The sequence below is a fragment of the Mytilus trossulus genome, chromosome 11 (assembly GCF_036588685.1).
Source record: "Mytilus trossulus isolate FHL-02 chromosome 11, PNRI_Mtr1.1.1.hap1, whole genome shotgun sequence".
Lineage (NCBI taxonomy): Eukaryota > Metazoa > Mollusca > Bivalvia > Mytilida > Mytilidae > Mytilus > Mytilus trossulus.
In genome coordinates this window covers 9325419-9343763 of record NC_086383.1, presented here as the reverse complement: position 1 = coordinate 9343763, position 18345 = coordinate 9325419, and the positions used below count along the sequence as shown (strand labels likewise).

General features: G+C 31.3%; 1 protein-coding gene across 1 annotated transcript; it reads right to left on the bottom strand.

The window, feature by feature from the left end:
- Positions 1–1100: 1100 nt before the first annotated feature.
- Positions 1101–11610, bottom strand: LOC134689708 (serine/threonine-protein phosphatase 6 regulatory ankyrin repeat subunit C-like). Its single transcript, XM_063549673.1, has 4 exons — positions 11394–11610; positions 8818–9041; positions 7923–8109; positions 1101–4924 (listed from the first exon to the last, which is right to left on the bottom strand). Exons 1-4 carry the CDS (start codon positions 11608–11610, stop codon positions 1101–1103), a joined length of 4452 nt encoding a protein of 1483 aa, XP_063405743.1.
- Between the last annotated feature and the right edge of the window lie 6735 nt (positions 11611–18345).

Here is an 18345-nt window from a genome sequence, read left to right as displayed (position 1 = left end):
CATCAAGACAGAATACCCAACTATATCAGTCCTATTCAGGACCGATAAATAGTTATCAAAGGTACCAGGATTATAATTTGGTACGCCAGACGCGCGGTTCGTCTACATAAGACTCATAAGTGACGCTCATATCAAAATATTTATAAAGCCAAAAAAGTACAAAGTTGAGGAGCATTTAGGACCCGAAATTCCCAAAAGTTGTGCCAAAAACGGCAAATGTAAAATAATATATGCCTGAGATAAAACTGAGAAAAATCACAAATCTACAAAAATGACAGCATGGTAAATTTGACTCAAATAAGCGTCAAAACGTGATAAAAATTTCTTATATTAACACTTACCTATAGTTTTTTAAAGTTATTATTTTCAGACTGGTCCATTTTATCTTTATTAAAAGTATGAAAAAAGTTTAATTATGGAACTATGATTTTTTTCAAGATAATAGTCCAAACATAGAAAAAAATTGACGAAAAATGGAAAAATCAACAAAATTTGGTATTTTCAAAGGACCGTAGCAAAAAAAGATTTATTTTTTTACAGTCTTATAAACCCAAAATCTGGTTTAGAAAAAGTTTAATTCTAGGAGTACAACCCGAAAAATAGGGGAGTATAAACAGTTCATTAATTGATAGTTTTATGATGTTCAAACCTCAATTCCTTTTTATAAACAGGTTTCTCAATCACAAACATAATGGTGCATCATTGTCTTTGACTATTATAAGCACAGGCATATTTTATTGTACTCTGTTGTTCTAAACCATTTACACAAACATCGGTAAATATCTGCACTAAATCTGCTCATTTGAATTTGCTGTAGAAGACCGTTGAGTAACATATAGGGGCTAACTTGTAAGTTAATTTGAAAGTTGTCTCATTGGCAATGATACCAAATTCTATATGTATATCGTACTGATAAAATTGGGTAAAGTATATGTTTTAATTTCCTTTAATATTCAACTACTAAATGATATTTGAATGTATTAGTTAAAGATGACAAATCCAAACTATACATCAATTAACAGTTTCATAATTCTTGATCAATAAAGTTTGTTTATTCGCTCACAGTCTTTCACGTAGTTCATTAATGTCTGTAATTATTCTCACGATATCACACAATATTCTGTTATACTATGTCTTTGTTCTGCTTCACAATTACCATACTCGGTCAATAACTGCACCACATCTGTGTGTTGATTTGAAAATGCTGCATGCAAAGCCGAGTTACCTTGTGTATCTTTTAGTGTTGTATCAACACGACTATTTAGTTTGTCGCCGTTTAAATCAAGTAAATATTTCACAGTTTCATAATGACCTTTCAGACAAGCTAGATATAGTGGTGTAAAACCGTTTTTCTGTCTGTCATTGACATTCAAACCGATCTCAATCAATAACTTAACTACTTCTGTATGCCCATTAAAACAAGCTGTATGTAAAACTGACCGTCCATCGTCATAGTTAACTGTTGTATCCACAAGATTATTTGATTTTTTGTCGTTTAAATCAAGTAAAAAATTCACTGTTTCATAATGACCGTTCTGACAAGCTAGATATAGAGGTGTGGAACCGTACTTTGTTTTGTCATTTATTTTCACATTGGCCGTAATCAATAACCTCACCATATTTGTATGTCCCTGAAAACAAGCTTCATGTAAAACCGACCATCCATATTCGTCTTTAATTGTTGTATCTACACAACTATTTAATGTGTCGCCGTTTAAATCAAGTAAGTGTTTCACAATGTCATAATGACCGTTCTGACAAGCTAGAAGTAGTGGTGTACAACCAATTTGTGTTGTGTCATTTACATCCAAACCATCATCAATCAATAACTTGACTACTTCTGTATGCCCATTTACACTAGCTGTATGTAAAACTGACCATCCATATTTGTCTTTAATTGTTGTATTTACACGACTACTTAATGTTTGGTCATTTAAATCAAGTAAGTATTTTATTGTGTCATAGTGACCGTCCCAACAAGCTATTAAAAATGATGTAACACCTTCATTTGTTATATCATTTACATTTAAACCAGCGTCAACTAATAACTTTACTACTTCTTTATGTCCATTCGAACAAGCAGCATGCAACATTGACCATCCATATTCGTCTTTAATTGTTGTATCTACAACGCTATTTAATGTTTTGCCGTTTAAATCAAGTAAGTATTTAACTGTTTCGTAGTGACCGTTCTTACAAGCTAGATATAGTGGTGTGGAACCGTTTGTTGATGTTTCATTTATATTTATACCGATCTTTATCAATAACTTAATAACTCCTGTATGTCCTTTGAAACAAGCTACATGTAAAACTGACCATCCTTCTATATGTTTAATGGTGGTATCTACACAACTATCAAATTTTTCTCCGTTTAAATCAAGTAAGAATTTCACTGTGTCATAGTGACCGTACATACAAGCTAAATATAGTGGTGTATAACCTTCAATTGATGTGTCATTTATATGCATACCTACATCAAACAATAATTTGACAATTTCTGTATGTCCCTTAGAACAAGCAGCATGCAGAACTTCTGACCCCCCCTCATCTTTTATTGTTGCATCAACACGATCATTTGATGTTTTTCCGTTTAAACAAAGTAAATATTTCACTGTGTCATAGTGACCGTTTTCACAAGCTAGAAATAAAGGTGTTCTCCTAGCATTTGATGAACCCTTTATATTCATTCCGGCATCAACCAATAATTTCACTACTTCTGTATTTCCATTATTACAAGCTATATGTAAAGCTGACCACCCATTCATAACTAAGATTCCTGTATCAACACAACTTTTGGATGTTTTTCCTTTTAAATCTAGTAGAAATTTCACTGTGTCAAAGTGACCGAGTTGACAAGCTACATATAACGGCGTCAAACCTTCAGTTGATGTATCATTTACATTCATACCGACATCAATCAATAACTTAACAATTGCTGTACACCCAGAAAAAGATGCTGCATGTAAAATTGAACATCCTTTGTTATCTTTTATCGTTGTATCAACACAGTTATTTGTTTGTCTGTTCAAATCAAGTAACAATTTCACCGTTTCATAATGACCTTGACGACAAGCAATATACAGTGGTGTAAAGCCAGGGTCACATTGCTGATTGACATCTCTACAAAATGCCCTCGCTGGTGTAACTATTTGTTTTAGTTCTTTTTTGCATGCTATATGTAAAGTAGTTTGCTCATTGGTATTGTTAAGTGTATCCATATTATATGCTCTCAATAATAAAATCACCATTTGTACATTACCACCGCCACAGGCGTAATGAAGTGCGTTTTCATTTTTTTTGTTCGCTCGGTTGATATCTGCATTATTGTCTAATAACAGTTGAGCCACATCAGTGTGGCCATTATAACAGACTGCGGATAATGCTGTTGTTTTATATACCATTTCTGCATTGACGTCTTTATAATATTTTATCAAATGTTTAACAACTGCAATGTGACCGTTTTTACACGCGATATAGAAAGGAGATATACCTTCCTTGTCTTTTTCGTTGATGCAATGAAGACATTTTACTACAAAGTATTTTACAAAATCAATATATCCTAAAGATGACGATACAAACAATGGAGTCAATCCATCATCACCAGGAACATAACAAGTCTGTAGAAGTTTGTCTTGCTCTTTCAGAAAAGATAAAAGTAAACTTCTATATGCCTCGTTCTCTGTCTGTATGCCTCCAAATACTTCCCAATAATTTCCTTTCATTGCTTCCTTATATTGTCTGTTTAAATACATATTCTTATACTCAGGTTCGATATATACTACACAAGGGAGACTACTTTTACCCAATGACAAAAGCTGAATGCGATTTGCGATGAATTTAATGTCAGCAAACTTTATCAAGCAATTAATTAAAGATGGTGCAATAGCTGTTGAAATGATGTCAAACATTTTATCATGGATTGCTGTATAAATACCTCCTACCTCAATAACATATATACCATTTAGACTTTCAAAACAGTTCTGAATAGACACCATAGAAACGAATGATTCAAATTGACAGTTCCTGCATATGTCTGTTATTAGCTGTTCCATATCTCCAGATCTGAAGTCATCTTCACTGATAAAATTATTCTTCAGAACCAGAAGAGAAAGACAGAGAAAATGTGATTCAGATTTAATTTTCATTTCTGAAATTTCGTTTCCAATTATTTCAACAGGATGAGTAAAGAATGTCTGATCTCGATTAACCTTTTTTGAGTACAAAACACATATTAGAGGAAAGAAATCATACAGAAAAATGTTTGGAATGGTCATCGTAGTATCCTCAGATAAATAAGACAACGCAATTTCATTCATTTCATCTTGCGAAATTTTGTAATTAGTACTAAAGCTGCATTGAATATGTGAAAGACAATTCAGTTTTGGGAACGCCTTATGAACATATATATTCTCTCTGCATGTTATTATAAACTTAACTTTATTCCTTTTGAAGCTGTCTTCCTTAAATTGGGTGGAGTTTTCTTCATTATATTTGCTGAAGCAGTCGCCCTTTGATTTGCTTGAACCGCCTTCCTCAGATTTGTTGGCACTGTCTTCCTTGTCGTTATTCTGATTTGATTCCAGTAACAGATTTAATTTATCCTCGTATTGATCCCAAGAGTTTACTTTTTGTTGATTAAGAGCGAATTTACCGCAAACGTCATCAATCATAAAAACTTGGAACTTCTCTGTTGTTAAATGCTGAGTGATTTCTGAAGGATCGTCACAAGGTACTATTTCATATCCCTCTTTTTCCAATTCCAAAGCTACATGATGAGCAGCTGCAGATTTCCCACACCCTGGGGAACCAGTAATAATAACACTTCTGTTTTTTTGTAAAGATTTGTAAATAAATGTCGTTGCCGAAGTAGAAACGTATTTCACGTCAGTAACTCTCCATTCTTTCAAAATTCTTTGGTGTATTTCTACAACATAGTTATATCTTGTTTTTATAATATTCTCATAATATTCTGCTAACTGTTTTCAGAATACAGTGACATGACAGAAGTAAGGATACCATATTTTCTCAAATACAGACAAACACGGAAAGGAAAACAAAATTGTTCGTAGAAATTTCAACCAACCGGAGACGATGAGTATCAAAAATAATTGATGTTTTCGCTGCTTGCGAAAAAAAAAGAACAATTTATAAGATATGTATTAAGGTTTGGGTCTTGAATCAGAAAGATGAAAAGACAGCTGATAAAACCAAGAGTTCCAAATGGTGAAGTTGAAATCATCACTTCGTTAATTTTACGGACGCCATCACGAGTCGGTTGACCGTTTTGGAATAACCGTTTCATAACTGATATCGGATATGTTCCTTACGTCGTAACTACAATCCCCTTCCCTTTGGTAAATGGGACATATCGAATTAAACTATATACTAGTACCAGATTTGTAATCACATAAGCAACACGACGGGTTCCACATTCGAAGCAGGATCTCATTACCCTTTCGAAGCACCTGAGATAACCCAAAGGTTTTGGTGGGGTTCGTGTTGTTTATTCTTTAGTTTTCTATATTGTGTCATGCGTACTATTGTTTGTCTGTTTGTCGTCTTCAGTTTTAGCAATGGCGTTTTCAGTTTATTTTCGATTTGTGAGTTTGACTGTCTCTCTGGTATCTTTCATCCCTCTCTGATAAAGTCTCATCACACCTTTATTTTTAAATAATTTAATATGAACAACCGAGGAGACATCAGTGTCAGAGAAGTTTAAATAATTTATCCTCAGTTATCAAAAGCGTATGTACATTGAGGTATAATTAGAATAAAAAGTAATATCACATACACATAAAACGAAAGGACAGCAAATTGTTCGGGTTACAAAAAGTCAAGAGTCACGTCTGATGGATGTCGCCAAATACAGACTTAACAGTAACAATTATATCTATTTAAACATACAAAAGAAAAATATGAAACGTTAGTAAGACGATAAACAACGTCATTATCAAAAGTCTTTACTTTTAGACCACCGTGGTTGACTCGAAAGTAAAGTTAATTCGGAATATTTTTTCAAAAAGGTCTTCGTAACTTCCGAGGAATGTTTTGTTTCAAATAGGAAGAAACGTTCTTTGACATACCCGTTGTTTATCAACATTTTGCTCAGACAATGCTGATGTTCTACAGAGTTTGATTTTTTCCATTTTATTAAAAAAAAAATGAATGAACAGGTATATGTTATGGTTACTGGACAATTCGTATTGATTTATGGTGTCATTGGATTTTACTTTATAATGCAATGAATATTATTTGATAAAAAGTCCTAAGAAACCTCAAATAAAAAAGAATTGTGCATCTGGGTTTTTTTTATAACAAAATAGATAGTTTTCATTATAACGCTTATGTACATATATTATGAAGAAAATTCTTTAATTTGTCCAAATTAAGAAGAAGTTTACATTTTTCAATTGCTTGCTTCCAGGAGGCAATTCGCCGACATATTTACCGTATGCAAAGTGACCTTAGCGTGAACCTCCTTAAAAAAATCATGTGTTCGCAATACGCATGGATCTGTCACTGATATAAACTATTATATGATAGTTCATGTAAACACGTGCTCAGTTATCCATGTTGTTGTTAATTGTTTACTATAAGGTTACAATCGGCAAACTTTAGAGTCAAAACACGGCATTTAATGAGATCCCATATTTGTTAAATCATAACAAACAGAGAATGAAAAATGACGACTATACGATAAACTTGCGTAAAAAAATATAAAATCGTGCACAGAAGACTCAGTTAATGATTTACACATGCATTGGTTAAACAATAGTTTTCACCAGTCACTGATTTCATATGATTTTAACATATTATATAAAATATTAAATAAAGCAATTTATTAAATTTGAAAAAATTACACCTTTGTTTTGCTTAACCAATAATTAAATGTAATCATGATAATATAACTTCCGAAGCAATCCTTGATAATCTATAGAAAAAGAAAATGTTTGCCAAAGTTACAGTTACAACTTATTTCAATTAGATTTAAATACTTTTAGTAAAATCTAATGGCATGGCCATTTAATAAGGTTTAATTACCTCAGAGCATGTGTGTTTTTTGTACTTGTTGATTTGGTATAAGTTGATTAATTAGTTTACTGTCTCCTCGGATACAACTATTGCCCGCAGCTTCGCATAAGGGAAATAGTTGCACCTCGGTGACAATATACTTACTATTCAACTTATACCAAGTACAAACTTCTATTTAATTTAACTATCCCTATTTGATAAATCTGAGAGTCCTGTAATGATGTAAACCTATATTTTCTATATATATAATATATAATATATCACATGTATAATATATATAACTTTTTTTATTATTGCTTTAGTCATAGCAGTTATAAAAAAAATTGTTTTAACACTTCAATTCAATAAAAAAAATAAAAGAGAGCTTGTTTGGTAAAGTTAGGTTCAGACTAGTCGAGTACTGTTCAGACCTTTGGTAGAGTATGACTTAAACTAAAAAAATCGAGTACAGGTCGAGAATGGGTGAAGTGTTTTCAGACTAGGTCGAGAATGTGTGAAGTGTTTTCAGACTAGGTCGAGAATGTGTGAAGTGTTTTCAGACTAGGTCGAGAATGTGTGAAGTGTTTTCAGACTAGGTCGAGAATAGTGTGAAGTGTTTTCAGACTAAGTCGAGTAATAGTTCAGAATATATTCAATGGCAAAGAAAAGGGTCTAGTACAAATCAGTACAGTCGGGTTTGGTTAAGACTTGGGTCGACTTATATCGAGTAAAATTCAGACCAATTCATACTGATCGAGCAAACATTAGAACAGTCCGGTAAAGATATAGGTCATTTTAGACTTTATCTGGTTTGGTTTATCATTTTTATAGTGTAAAGTCTAATAAGTATCCTTTTCCTCTCTTTTATTAAGATACTGTTAATATAAATGTTAACAATTAATCAGAAATACCTCTGTTATTATTATGTTGTATGTCAAGCGTTTGCAGCTTCTGGTTTATGGCACTAAGATGCTGATTATTTTTTTCTAATTCTTTCTCAAGCCGTAAAATGTGTTTTATATCACCAACATTCGTTAACGATGAAATCTTCAGATCATCAATCTCAGGCTTAATATCTGGTAAAAGTCTAACAATAGCCTGAAAGAAAAGAACATTGTTTTTACACACCATAAACTTTATGTGACGGTTATCAATATCCTCACTTAAAAAAGATATTATAAATTTCTCCATGCGTTTTTTATTCGGCTAACAGTACAAACAAATATAAGAACAACAAAAGCGAAAACTATTACAAGTAGTCCGCGTTCGTATGTCTTCAATGCTTTTATCACTATCTGAAAATAATTAACTGCTCATAAAATATCTCAATTATTTGAAACACAAAGTTATTTTCCCCTAAAAATATTGCGTTAACGTTAATGCATTTTTTTGGTTTCAACTTTTAAATGTATGAACCAAATATCTTAGTTAATTTGATACAGATTGGCAGTTACTTGGTTGATGCTATCGATTCAGAATGCTTTGTTCCCAAAAAAGAATATCAAATGCTTAAATCAATCGAAATATTTAGATTGGCTTCCAGCAGGAAAACATAACCATAAATTATTGGACTATATGGTTTTCATCAGTATTCAGCGTACACGAATTCTGCCTGGTAAACTGGAAAATTCTAACCAATTTTCTGATGGAGTTAGATTAGCACACCTGTAATGGAATAATTATCGTAATGATGAACACGTAAAAAAAACAAATCTTTTAATACATGTAATAGTCAATTATGTTTCTCTGCTCATTTCCATTTGTGAATAAAATATACAAAACTATAGATTGTTGTAATTGTGATACCTCTTCTACGCAGTTCCATATTTCTGAAAACCTGTCTTCAGTAACTTTCCCATTGTCTGAATGAACAATGTAGTTTCTGTAAAATTTTATCCTTGAAATATCTGCAGCTGTAGTATGCATTGTTTTCGATGGAAGATTATCTTGAATGTCAAGGTCAGCAAAATGTCTCATTAAACATATCATCAATGATATATCAAACTTGTCTGATGATACTCCAGATAAACCTAACAAATACAGTTTAATAACTTGAAACTGACAGTTAGGCCCATGATAATTATAAAAAGAACAGTCACATTTACCTCATCCACTTCATACATGACTATAGCATATAGCTGTATGTAACTGAAAAGTCATCTTACTTCATGATCTAGTACTCTTATGATCTGGCATTCGGATAACATATGTATTTACATTCCATAAAACAACACTCTATTTACACGTGGTGGCGACAGGCGTACAAGAACCGAAACGAGTACACTCAAAATATGAATAGTTGAAGGATGAACTTGTGTATTACCTTTGAAATATGTGTTAATACTTATAATATATATGTTCCAGACCATATGAGTATTTGGACCGTACGCTTACGGTCTGGACCGTATACGTATACTCGTATGGTCCGACCATACGCGTACGGTCGGACCGTATGAGTATACGCGTATGGTCCAGTACGAGGTGATTATTTTTATTTTTGGATCATATTGGTTAAATTTAAACAAACATTTATCAAAATCTTTACTTAAAATTTTACAAATTGTTATTTTACAATAAGATGGATAACATGAACAAACGAACAATTGAAATTAAATATTTGTTTGATTGTATATCTGAATCTTATTTTGGTACTCTCGCCCAAGGTGACACAAATTACTTAATATTTTTACATTAACAGTGAGGGGCGTTTCTTAAACAAGTTATTTTTTTTAATTACTTATACATGTATGAGTAATTTTTGTTTTTAAAAATAATAAAATTACTTAATAGAGTTATTTTAATTTTTATTAGAAACAAAGACTAAATGTAGTTTTCATGATTTTAAACAACATTTTATATCATAAAATAAAGAATTTATTAGATTTGAGAGGAGTATAGATACAAAGGGTTACTTTAAAAATAATGACAAAAATTTTACTTGAATAAGTTATTTTATACATTTAATTTTTTTTTAGAAATTACACTTATCTAAGGCACATATGTAATTGATTTGGGTTACAAATTATATATAACTTCAGGTCTTAATAAATTCACAAGTATCTATCTATTTATATCAGTCTACCTTCAAGATTTTAGAGGAAAATAATAATTTTATAGTCTCAAGAGACCAATCTTTGACCCAGAAGCGTCGGTATGAAAGATAAGTGCGTCAGAAAGTTAATTAGTGTTTCGGAAGAATTAGTTTTATATATCAAGGAAAAAATAACCAGATGACTGTGAAAATTAGCTAAAGCTAGTAAAATCTGTATTATTGGACACATATAAATATAATATTCGGAAAAATAACTTGTATAAGTTATATTTAAATTAGCCTCGTTTTCAATATTACTTGTATAGGTAATTTTAATTGTTACTTGTTTGAGTAATGCCCCTGACTGATTAATATGTTGCAGTTCATGCATGTTCCTTTTCATTTGCATTTTTTTGTAAAGTTTCTTATATTCCAAACAATTGTCCTCCCACATTTTGTTTGCTTCCGATATCGTCGATTTCAGTGATCAAAATTCAATTAATGTATTACAGATCGACATGCTAAAACAAGTAGAGATTAACAGATTGTAAATTACAATTGACGTGAATTTTTTTTAAAGTTTGGATATAAAGTTTTTATTTCAATTAGAATTCAACTTTTTTAAATAAATTTTAGAGTTAAATTATGATCTGTTATATATGCATTTGACCGTGTGAGTATTTTGAAAAAGTACACATACGGTCCAAACCGTACGCGTACGGTCCAAATACTCATACGGTCTGGAACATATATATACAGTAACCCTTCTATTAAAAAAAACCCCACTTTCTCTTTATATGTTCTAATAACTTGAAATCTTAGCGTTCAATATATAAAATAAATTCAATACTTATTATGTCATCTGTAACTATAATGTTCTGTGTATAACTGATGCTCGTGTAGCTCAGTTACTGCGCCTGAGTTTATTTAATAAAGTAAGTTGTATATCAATCAAAAGCTTAATATCTGTACGTTTTGTTTTGACGGTCCAAACTTTAAGCCTTTTTGTTTATTCTTCAACTTCGTACCTTTTTTTCCTTTAAAACTTTTATTATTCGGGCGTCCCTTATGAATAATATGTAGACGAAACGCGCGTCTGACCCAAATACAAAATTTCAATCTTTGTGGGTATGATGAGTTTTATCACATTAATTATTTTTCAATTAAAAAAGTAAACAGTAAGATGCTTTGAAATACAAATCTAACAATAACATTCCAGAACCTTAACGCAAAGGATATAGCAAATAATTTTGTTCCTTTGTAGTAACTCTTTTTGTATGATTTGTTATCTACATAATACATCTAGTTATAGTTTTCATAGTTTGTTTTAAATGAACATCTTAGTACTCACCTCTTGGATAAAGTAAGTTATACATTGCCTGTGATATCACTCTCTCCTTACATTTCATGCCATCTATCTTATGCCGATTTTTTCTCAGAAATTGGTTCAATCTATCAGGATGAAATTCATTGTCAAACCATCGTCTTACAGCACGTGGTGCGATCCTGAGTAATAAACCAGCCAATCGTAAAAACATAACATCTTCTTGTGGCTGTGATGTTGCCATCCTACAACAGAACATTAACATCATGAAGTTTATTTGAAACAGGATTATTTAATGAATTATGCATATTATAGAAGGATAAGAAACCAGTATAATTTTTCTATAATAATGAATCGAAGAACTCTTGCTCATTAAATATAAGTTAACAGAATTAATCATACGCCCTAGGTTAAATAAGATGGGTGGATCTAAAACGCGGTATTGAGGAATTGGTGTATTATAATTGATATCTCAGGAAATGATATAGATAAATTAATAGTTAAAACGGATTTTGAATGCTTATATAAAGGTGTACATTAAAAAACAAAAATGATTGTTTTTTGAATATGTGATATGACCGAAAAGTCGACCGGAAGCTTTGCTAATCGTGACTCACGAAAAAGCATATAACCCGGTCAGAACCTGTGAATGATTCTAAAGTCAATTCAATTACAAATAATATGATATAAAAATTATTATAAATACATGAGGTAAAAAGGGCAAAAACTTGACAGGAAGCCTATCTTGTGAATAAATCATGAAGTTAAAATTTCAACTTTGAACAAAAATCACAAAAAAATATACAGCCAATTAATACTTTTTATTTAACTAAATAAAACCTTTTTTCTTTTTTCTGATAACCATTAAACAAACTTTCTAAGGAGCCGTGGATTGCGGAATGTCGTCCACATATTTCCAAAATGTTCACGTAAATTGATGGCGTCATGTCTAGAAGCAGCTATTTGACAATCAAAGCGGTATATTTCATTTAATCTGCACGGTCAAGGATGACCCTTTATCCTGTACTTCTACGTCCTTCGAGTTAATTACTGTAACCCGAGCCGTGCAGATTAAATCATATATACAGAATTGCTTCGTCAAAAGCTAGAACTTTATATTTTGCTAAAAGTGAATGGGTTACTTGTCAATAGGGAAGTTGTAAAGTGAAAGATTTTGTTAAAACATTTAAAATTTCAGGGAAGTTATAAAATCACTGACCTGATTAGTGATTTTATAAAATCTCTGAGTTTTACCAGTGATTTTACAAAATCCCTGAAATAAGTAAGATTTAGATTCACCGATTAATTTTGCATAAAATCCGACAATCTCTAAAGTTTCCTTAGACAGACGAAACAATGTGATATTATATTTGTAATTATCATGCACTTCTTTGAACGCAGCAAGTTTGATGTTCTTTTAAAAGATACTTAACTTATATATGAATGAATAGTAAAGAGTAAAAAACAAAAAACACAGAAAATTATTTTCCAATCTCTTGTAAAAAGTATACTTCAAGAAATGAGAAGTTATAAAACATGCATGATGTAAGCCTTCACAATAGCTAAAACAACAATAATCCATATATTGAATCTTCAGTAGTGAAAAGACATTAAAAAGAGAGAAGGCAAATAGTAGAAAAACAATATGGTTATTCCTCACGTTATAAAAGGATCTTAATGAGTTTAATGGCAGCAATATTCGTATATATATGAACGTTTTTTAAGACCTTGACTGGCTATAAAGCCCTTGTACGGTCTATTGGATCAGTTTTCATATACAAACCAGTTTAAAAACGCAGTTTTTATTAGTTAAAACAATAAGCAACTAATATATATTAACGCGTATATAATGATTCCATACGTGTATATTTACTCAAATAACGCTTATATGTAGGAAATATACGCGTAGATATACCCGAATAAAATCAGAAACGCGTATATAATCGCGCAAATGACATGAACGACCACTCGTACAAGATGCGCAATTGAATTTTGATGTTGCTGGGTGGGGTCATTAGCTGGTTTTATTCCACATAAAACACGTTATTCTAAAACTAAGCAAATATAAAAAGAATATAATTTGATACCCCACATGAGCGTTGGTATACAAATTGGATAAGTTTTTAATCAGTTTATTGTTACGAAATCCCTGACTTTATACTTTATCAGTAAAACATATACATTTAGAATCAAAATCAACAATTAGGGCAAGCACATAACGAACAAGTCGTGATACACTAGCATCGAAAGATGATGTCACAGAAACATCGACGTCGAAAAAAAATAATCAAGCAAAAGAAAATAATAACTTTTTGTCGTAAATATTTGTTTTGAGTTTAAGGTAGGAAAATGAAATGGGTAAATCTATTAAAGAACATGCATTGCTTTGAATTGTTGATGTAGTCAAGGATAATTCATGGTATATGTTGGCAATAAATTTATAGAATTCTTGATTATTCAACGAAAAATATCACTAAGATAACGTAAGTGTCCTTGAATTTGTCAACTCAAGAGAGAAAGCTCTGATTTCTTTCACGGATTTGGCTATACTTCTTGGACCTTTTGATTATAGCTCTTCATCTTTTATAAAGCTTTGGATTTCAAATATTTTGGCCACGAGCATCACTGAAGAGACATGTATTGTCGAAATGCGCATCTGGTGCAAGAAAATTGGTACCGTTAATGTTATTATTTAAACGGATCTCTATAGAGTTTGCGTATTAGCTGTGATGCATAACATTCAAAGAACGAGTCTACTGTTAATCGGACACAATTAAAATATATACAATCTGGCGATAATCTAAATTACCAAAGCGTACATATTTTTTGTCATTTAGGGCTTTTATCATCTCATCAGACCTCCATTATGTCTATTTCGTATAACAATAGATATAGGAAGATGTGGTGTGAGTGCCAATGAGACAACTCTCCATCCAAATAACAATTTAAAAATTAAACCATTATAGGTTAAAGTACGGCCTTCAACACGGAGCCTTGGATCACACCGAACAACAAGCTATAAAGGGCCCCAAAATTACTAGTGTAAAACCATTCAAACGGGAAAACCAACGGTCTAATCTATATAAACAAAACGAGAAACGAGAAACACGAATATATTACATAAACAAACGACAACTACTGTACATCAGATTCCTGACTTAGGACAGGTGCAAACATTTGCAGCGGGATTAAACGTTTTAATGGGCCCAAACCTTCTCCCTTTTTCTGAAACAATAGCATAACATCACAACATATAAAAACATACGATAAAATATCAATTGGCAGACTTAACTCAATCAAAAAACGTATGATTACACAATGAACGAATAAATTTGATCTGCGATATCTGAATACAAATGCACAGTTAATTAAATATTAGAAACAAACATTCATGAACAAAAGGCTAACAAAAAAATTCAAACACACTGAGAAATATTTAACCAATCAATGTTCACTTTAGAAAAAAAACGGTTTTTTATAATCTTGAAGTTTATACAAATGTTGTAAGAATAAGTGAAAAATTGAAGATGTTACAAATAATCAAAGCTGGTATACAGCCAAGATCCATATAAATAAAAAAATGACAAAAAAGCATTATAAACAGTATCAACAGTTCGAATTAACAAGAAAATACGATTTGAGAGTACTCGCAGTTACTGACAGCTAGTTAAAAGCCAAAACCAATTAATAGTAAAAAATCATGCATCAGAGACTAAAATCGACTAAAACACATCACAGAGATTTAGTATTTTAACGTCATTAATAGTCAAAGAAGACATGACTTGTGCAATGCCACAAATAAATGTATCGACAGGTAGTAGTATAGTGAAGAGCGACTTCTATAGAAATAAAAGTTAACGTGGCTGTGTCCCCTATACATTTCGCCTCAAAAGATAATGAAATTTAGTTATGTTTTAATTTGCTAATGACAAAATCAATATTAGTGCCAATGTGAACTATATTCAGAGATCTAATTACAATATTGGTACGATAACCCTTACTTATAAGTTTGTTTAAAGGTTCGATGAGTTTACAAGGATCACATAGTGATTTCCTCGCTTTAAGTACAATATTACCATAAAATTTAGGATGAGAAATACCATTTTTAATAAGCTTTCTACAGGTATAGCCAAATTTACTAATCAAATCTTTGTATCTATTTACGTTTATTTTATATTTACGTTTTTCGTTTACAAAAAGACCGAATATGAGTTGCAACGTGTTGATTTGTTATCAGACTTATCAAATTACTATTAAATTGAATTAGAAAACGTTAGTGTGATAAGAGTGTGTGTATGTTTAGTGGAAAAAATGGAAAAGTCAAACGATCAACCGAATTTAAAGAACCACCAAAAGCACGTTATTTATCTTAAACATCCAAATAACTTTTCATACCCAAAAAATCATCAATTCAGCCATTTATGTATGTTTCATAACAAAAAAAAATTATCAGTTTTTTAAAGCAATAAAGGTAGAAAAATAGTCAATACATTGGTACTAATATTACTTATAGTAAATGTGTAGGTACTGACATACCAAACAGGTAATAGTGACGTATACATGTACCAAATAGTCAAAAGATACATTAAGGTACTGACAAACAAAATCGTCAATAGTTATATTTAGTTACTGACATACCAAATCGTCAAAAGTTATATTTAGGTATTGATATTCCCAATCGTCAATCGTTATATTTAGGTACTGAAATACCAAATCGTAAATAGTTATAGATATATATAGGTACTGACATACCAAATAGTCAATGTTTATATCCACTTTAATAAACTTTGGTGGATATTTCCTCATCCTCATTTGCTATCATAACAGTACTCCTTTATTTTTCATATTAATTTTTATATTATATTTAAAGCATTTTTAAATGATATCATGTTTGATATAAAATAAGGAGATGTGATATGAATGATAATGATACAACTATCTACAAGAGACCAAATGACATAGATGCAAGCAACTATAGGTCACAGATATGTTTCAAATAGTAACACCATGGCCATTTAAAATATTTTATCGCTATTTTGTGCATTTTTCTTTTGATCTTTTTTTGTGATAATTTTCATATCATGCTTCTCGCTTGATATGGAATAATTATCACTAGAAACTAAGGAAGCCACGTGGCGTTGCTAACGAAATTGACATGAAATTGACAACGTAGTCATAGGGAAAAATAGCGATAAATAGATTATCATTGGTCATCTCAACTCGATTGCTTTTCTCACTTTCGCTGTTCCAGCTCAAGCGAGAAAATCAATCTCGTTGAGATGATCAACGATAATCTATAAGTTTATACCATAAAACATACCTGATCTCTTTATAAAACCAATCCGCCTTCCTAATACAAGCTGTAATGTCATATGTTAAATCACGAGTTTAGATAACATATCCAATGTCCAAAGTATTGTCACATCTAGGTATGTCGTGTAAAAGATAAAACCAGTACAATTAAGATAAAAGGTAAACTTCATATGAATTTATCAATTCGTATAAAATAGATAAAATCATAATGTGATATGATATTTTGATAACTATTAATATCAAACTATTTTGAAGTCATATCTTATATACACATATATAATATATTCCAATAAACAGTTGTATAGAATTGATATACATAACAGATTTCAAATGTGAAATTAAGAAGCAATCGTAACGAAAAACACAAAATTTCAAAAATTACAACGTTAAAAAGGGAACGATGATACTATCATTCATAACTTACATGTTAAACAACGAAACGATAAAATAGTCATCAGAACACTACAACTTAAGGCTCATCAACACAAAATTCTACAACAACTTCTGGTGATCTAAGAAGGGTGAGCAGAGTGTGCTCTATTTGTTGCACTAATACTAGTGACCAACATTTTACATCCACAAGTAAACTCACAGTTCAAACTTAAAAATATAAAACTAAAAATCTTGATGTATAGCCATCTTCAAAATGAGTTTTTGAACTATTTAAATATCTCGATACTTACAGGTGGTAAACATGGTAAAACTGTAAGCCTGAACAAATAGTTATTTTTTATGCGTATTCGTTATATGCCAAGTTTGTATAGCATTTACAGTTGCTTCTCATTGATTGCTCTTTTGAAAACGTGCTGTGGACTTCGTTATGATCATGTTTGATAATAAATATTAAACCCTACCTCTCCTTAAAGCACATTTCCTTTAATCGCGTATTCAAAATTACTAACATTAAATACTTCAATTCAGAACAATATACACTTACAATGAAACAAGCCTTGAAACGTTTTTTATTTTTTTTTATCTGAAACAGAGGTCCATTGTGAAAATAATGTTTACCTAAACCTCCGCACTGTTCCCCATGACGACGTATGGCAAGCAGACACCAATCAAATTGGACTATGTGAAATGATATTTTATCTGCACCACTAAATACATAAACGGTACTTTTTTTGGAACTAATTTTCAATCAATGTGTTTTTAGAAATCATCATCGCTAAAATATTTTTGAATAGCGATTGATACCAAATACTACCTAAAATATAGCCAAATTGTGTGCAAGTTAGAGGCAATGCATCTGGTACTTCTGCCAAAGTATACAATCTCTTGAAATTGCCATACTGCTTAAGATGACTTTGGTTATGTGAAATAAAATTTCACGCACACTATCCTGCCAGATTGATGAAGGTTTATGATATATATTGTAATGAACATAAAAGAGGCAATCCATATCTCATATCCTTGTCCAGAGGAAGAAGTCTATAGGATGTTCAAACGACCACACACCTACCTAGACATACAAGAGTTTACCGCTACCTTTGAAAACATGCACAGATTGGTAATCTCTTATAATAACCAGTCAAAATAGTCACGGTAAACTTTATCACATACTTTGTTTACATTTCTATGTAGCCAGACTCCACAAGCTATAGAGTGTTTGTGGTACAATACATTAAAATTACTCCTTGCCTTTTGGAACAGTTTGAATTTATTA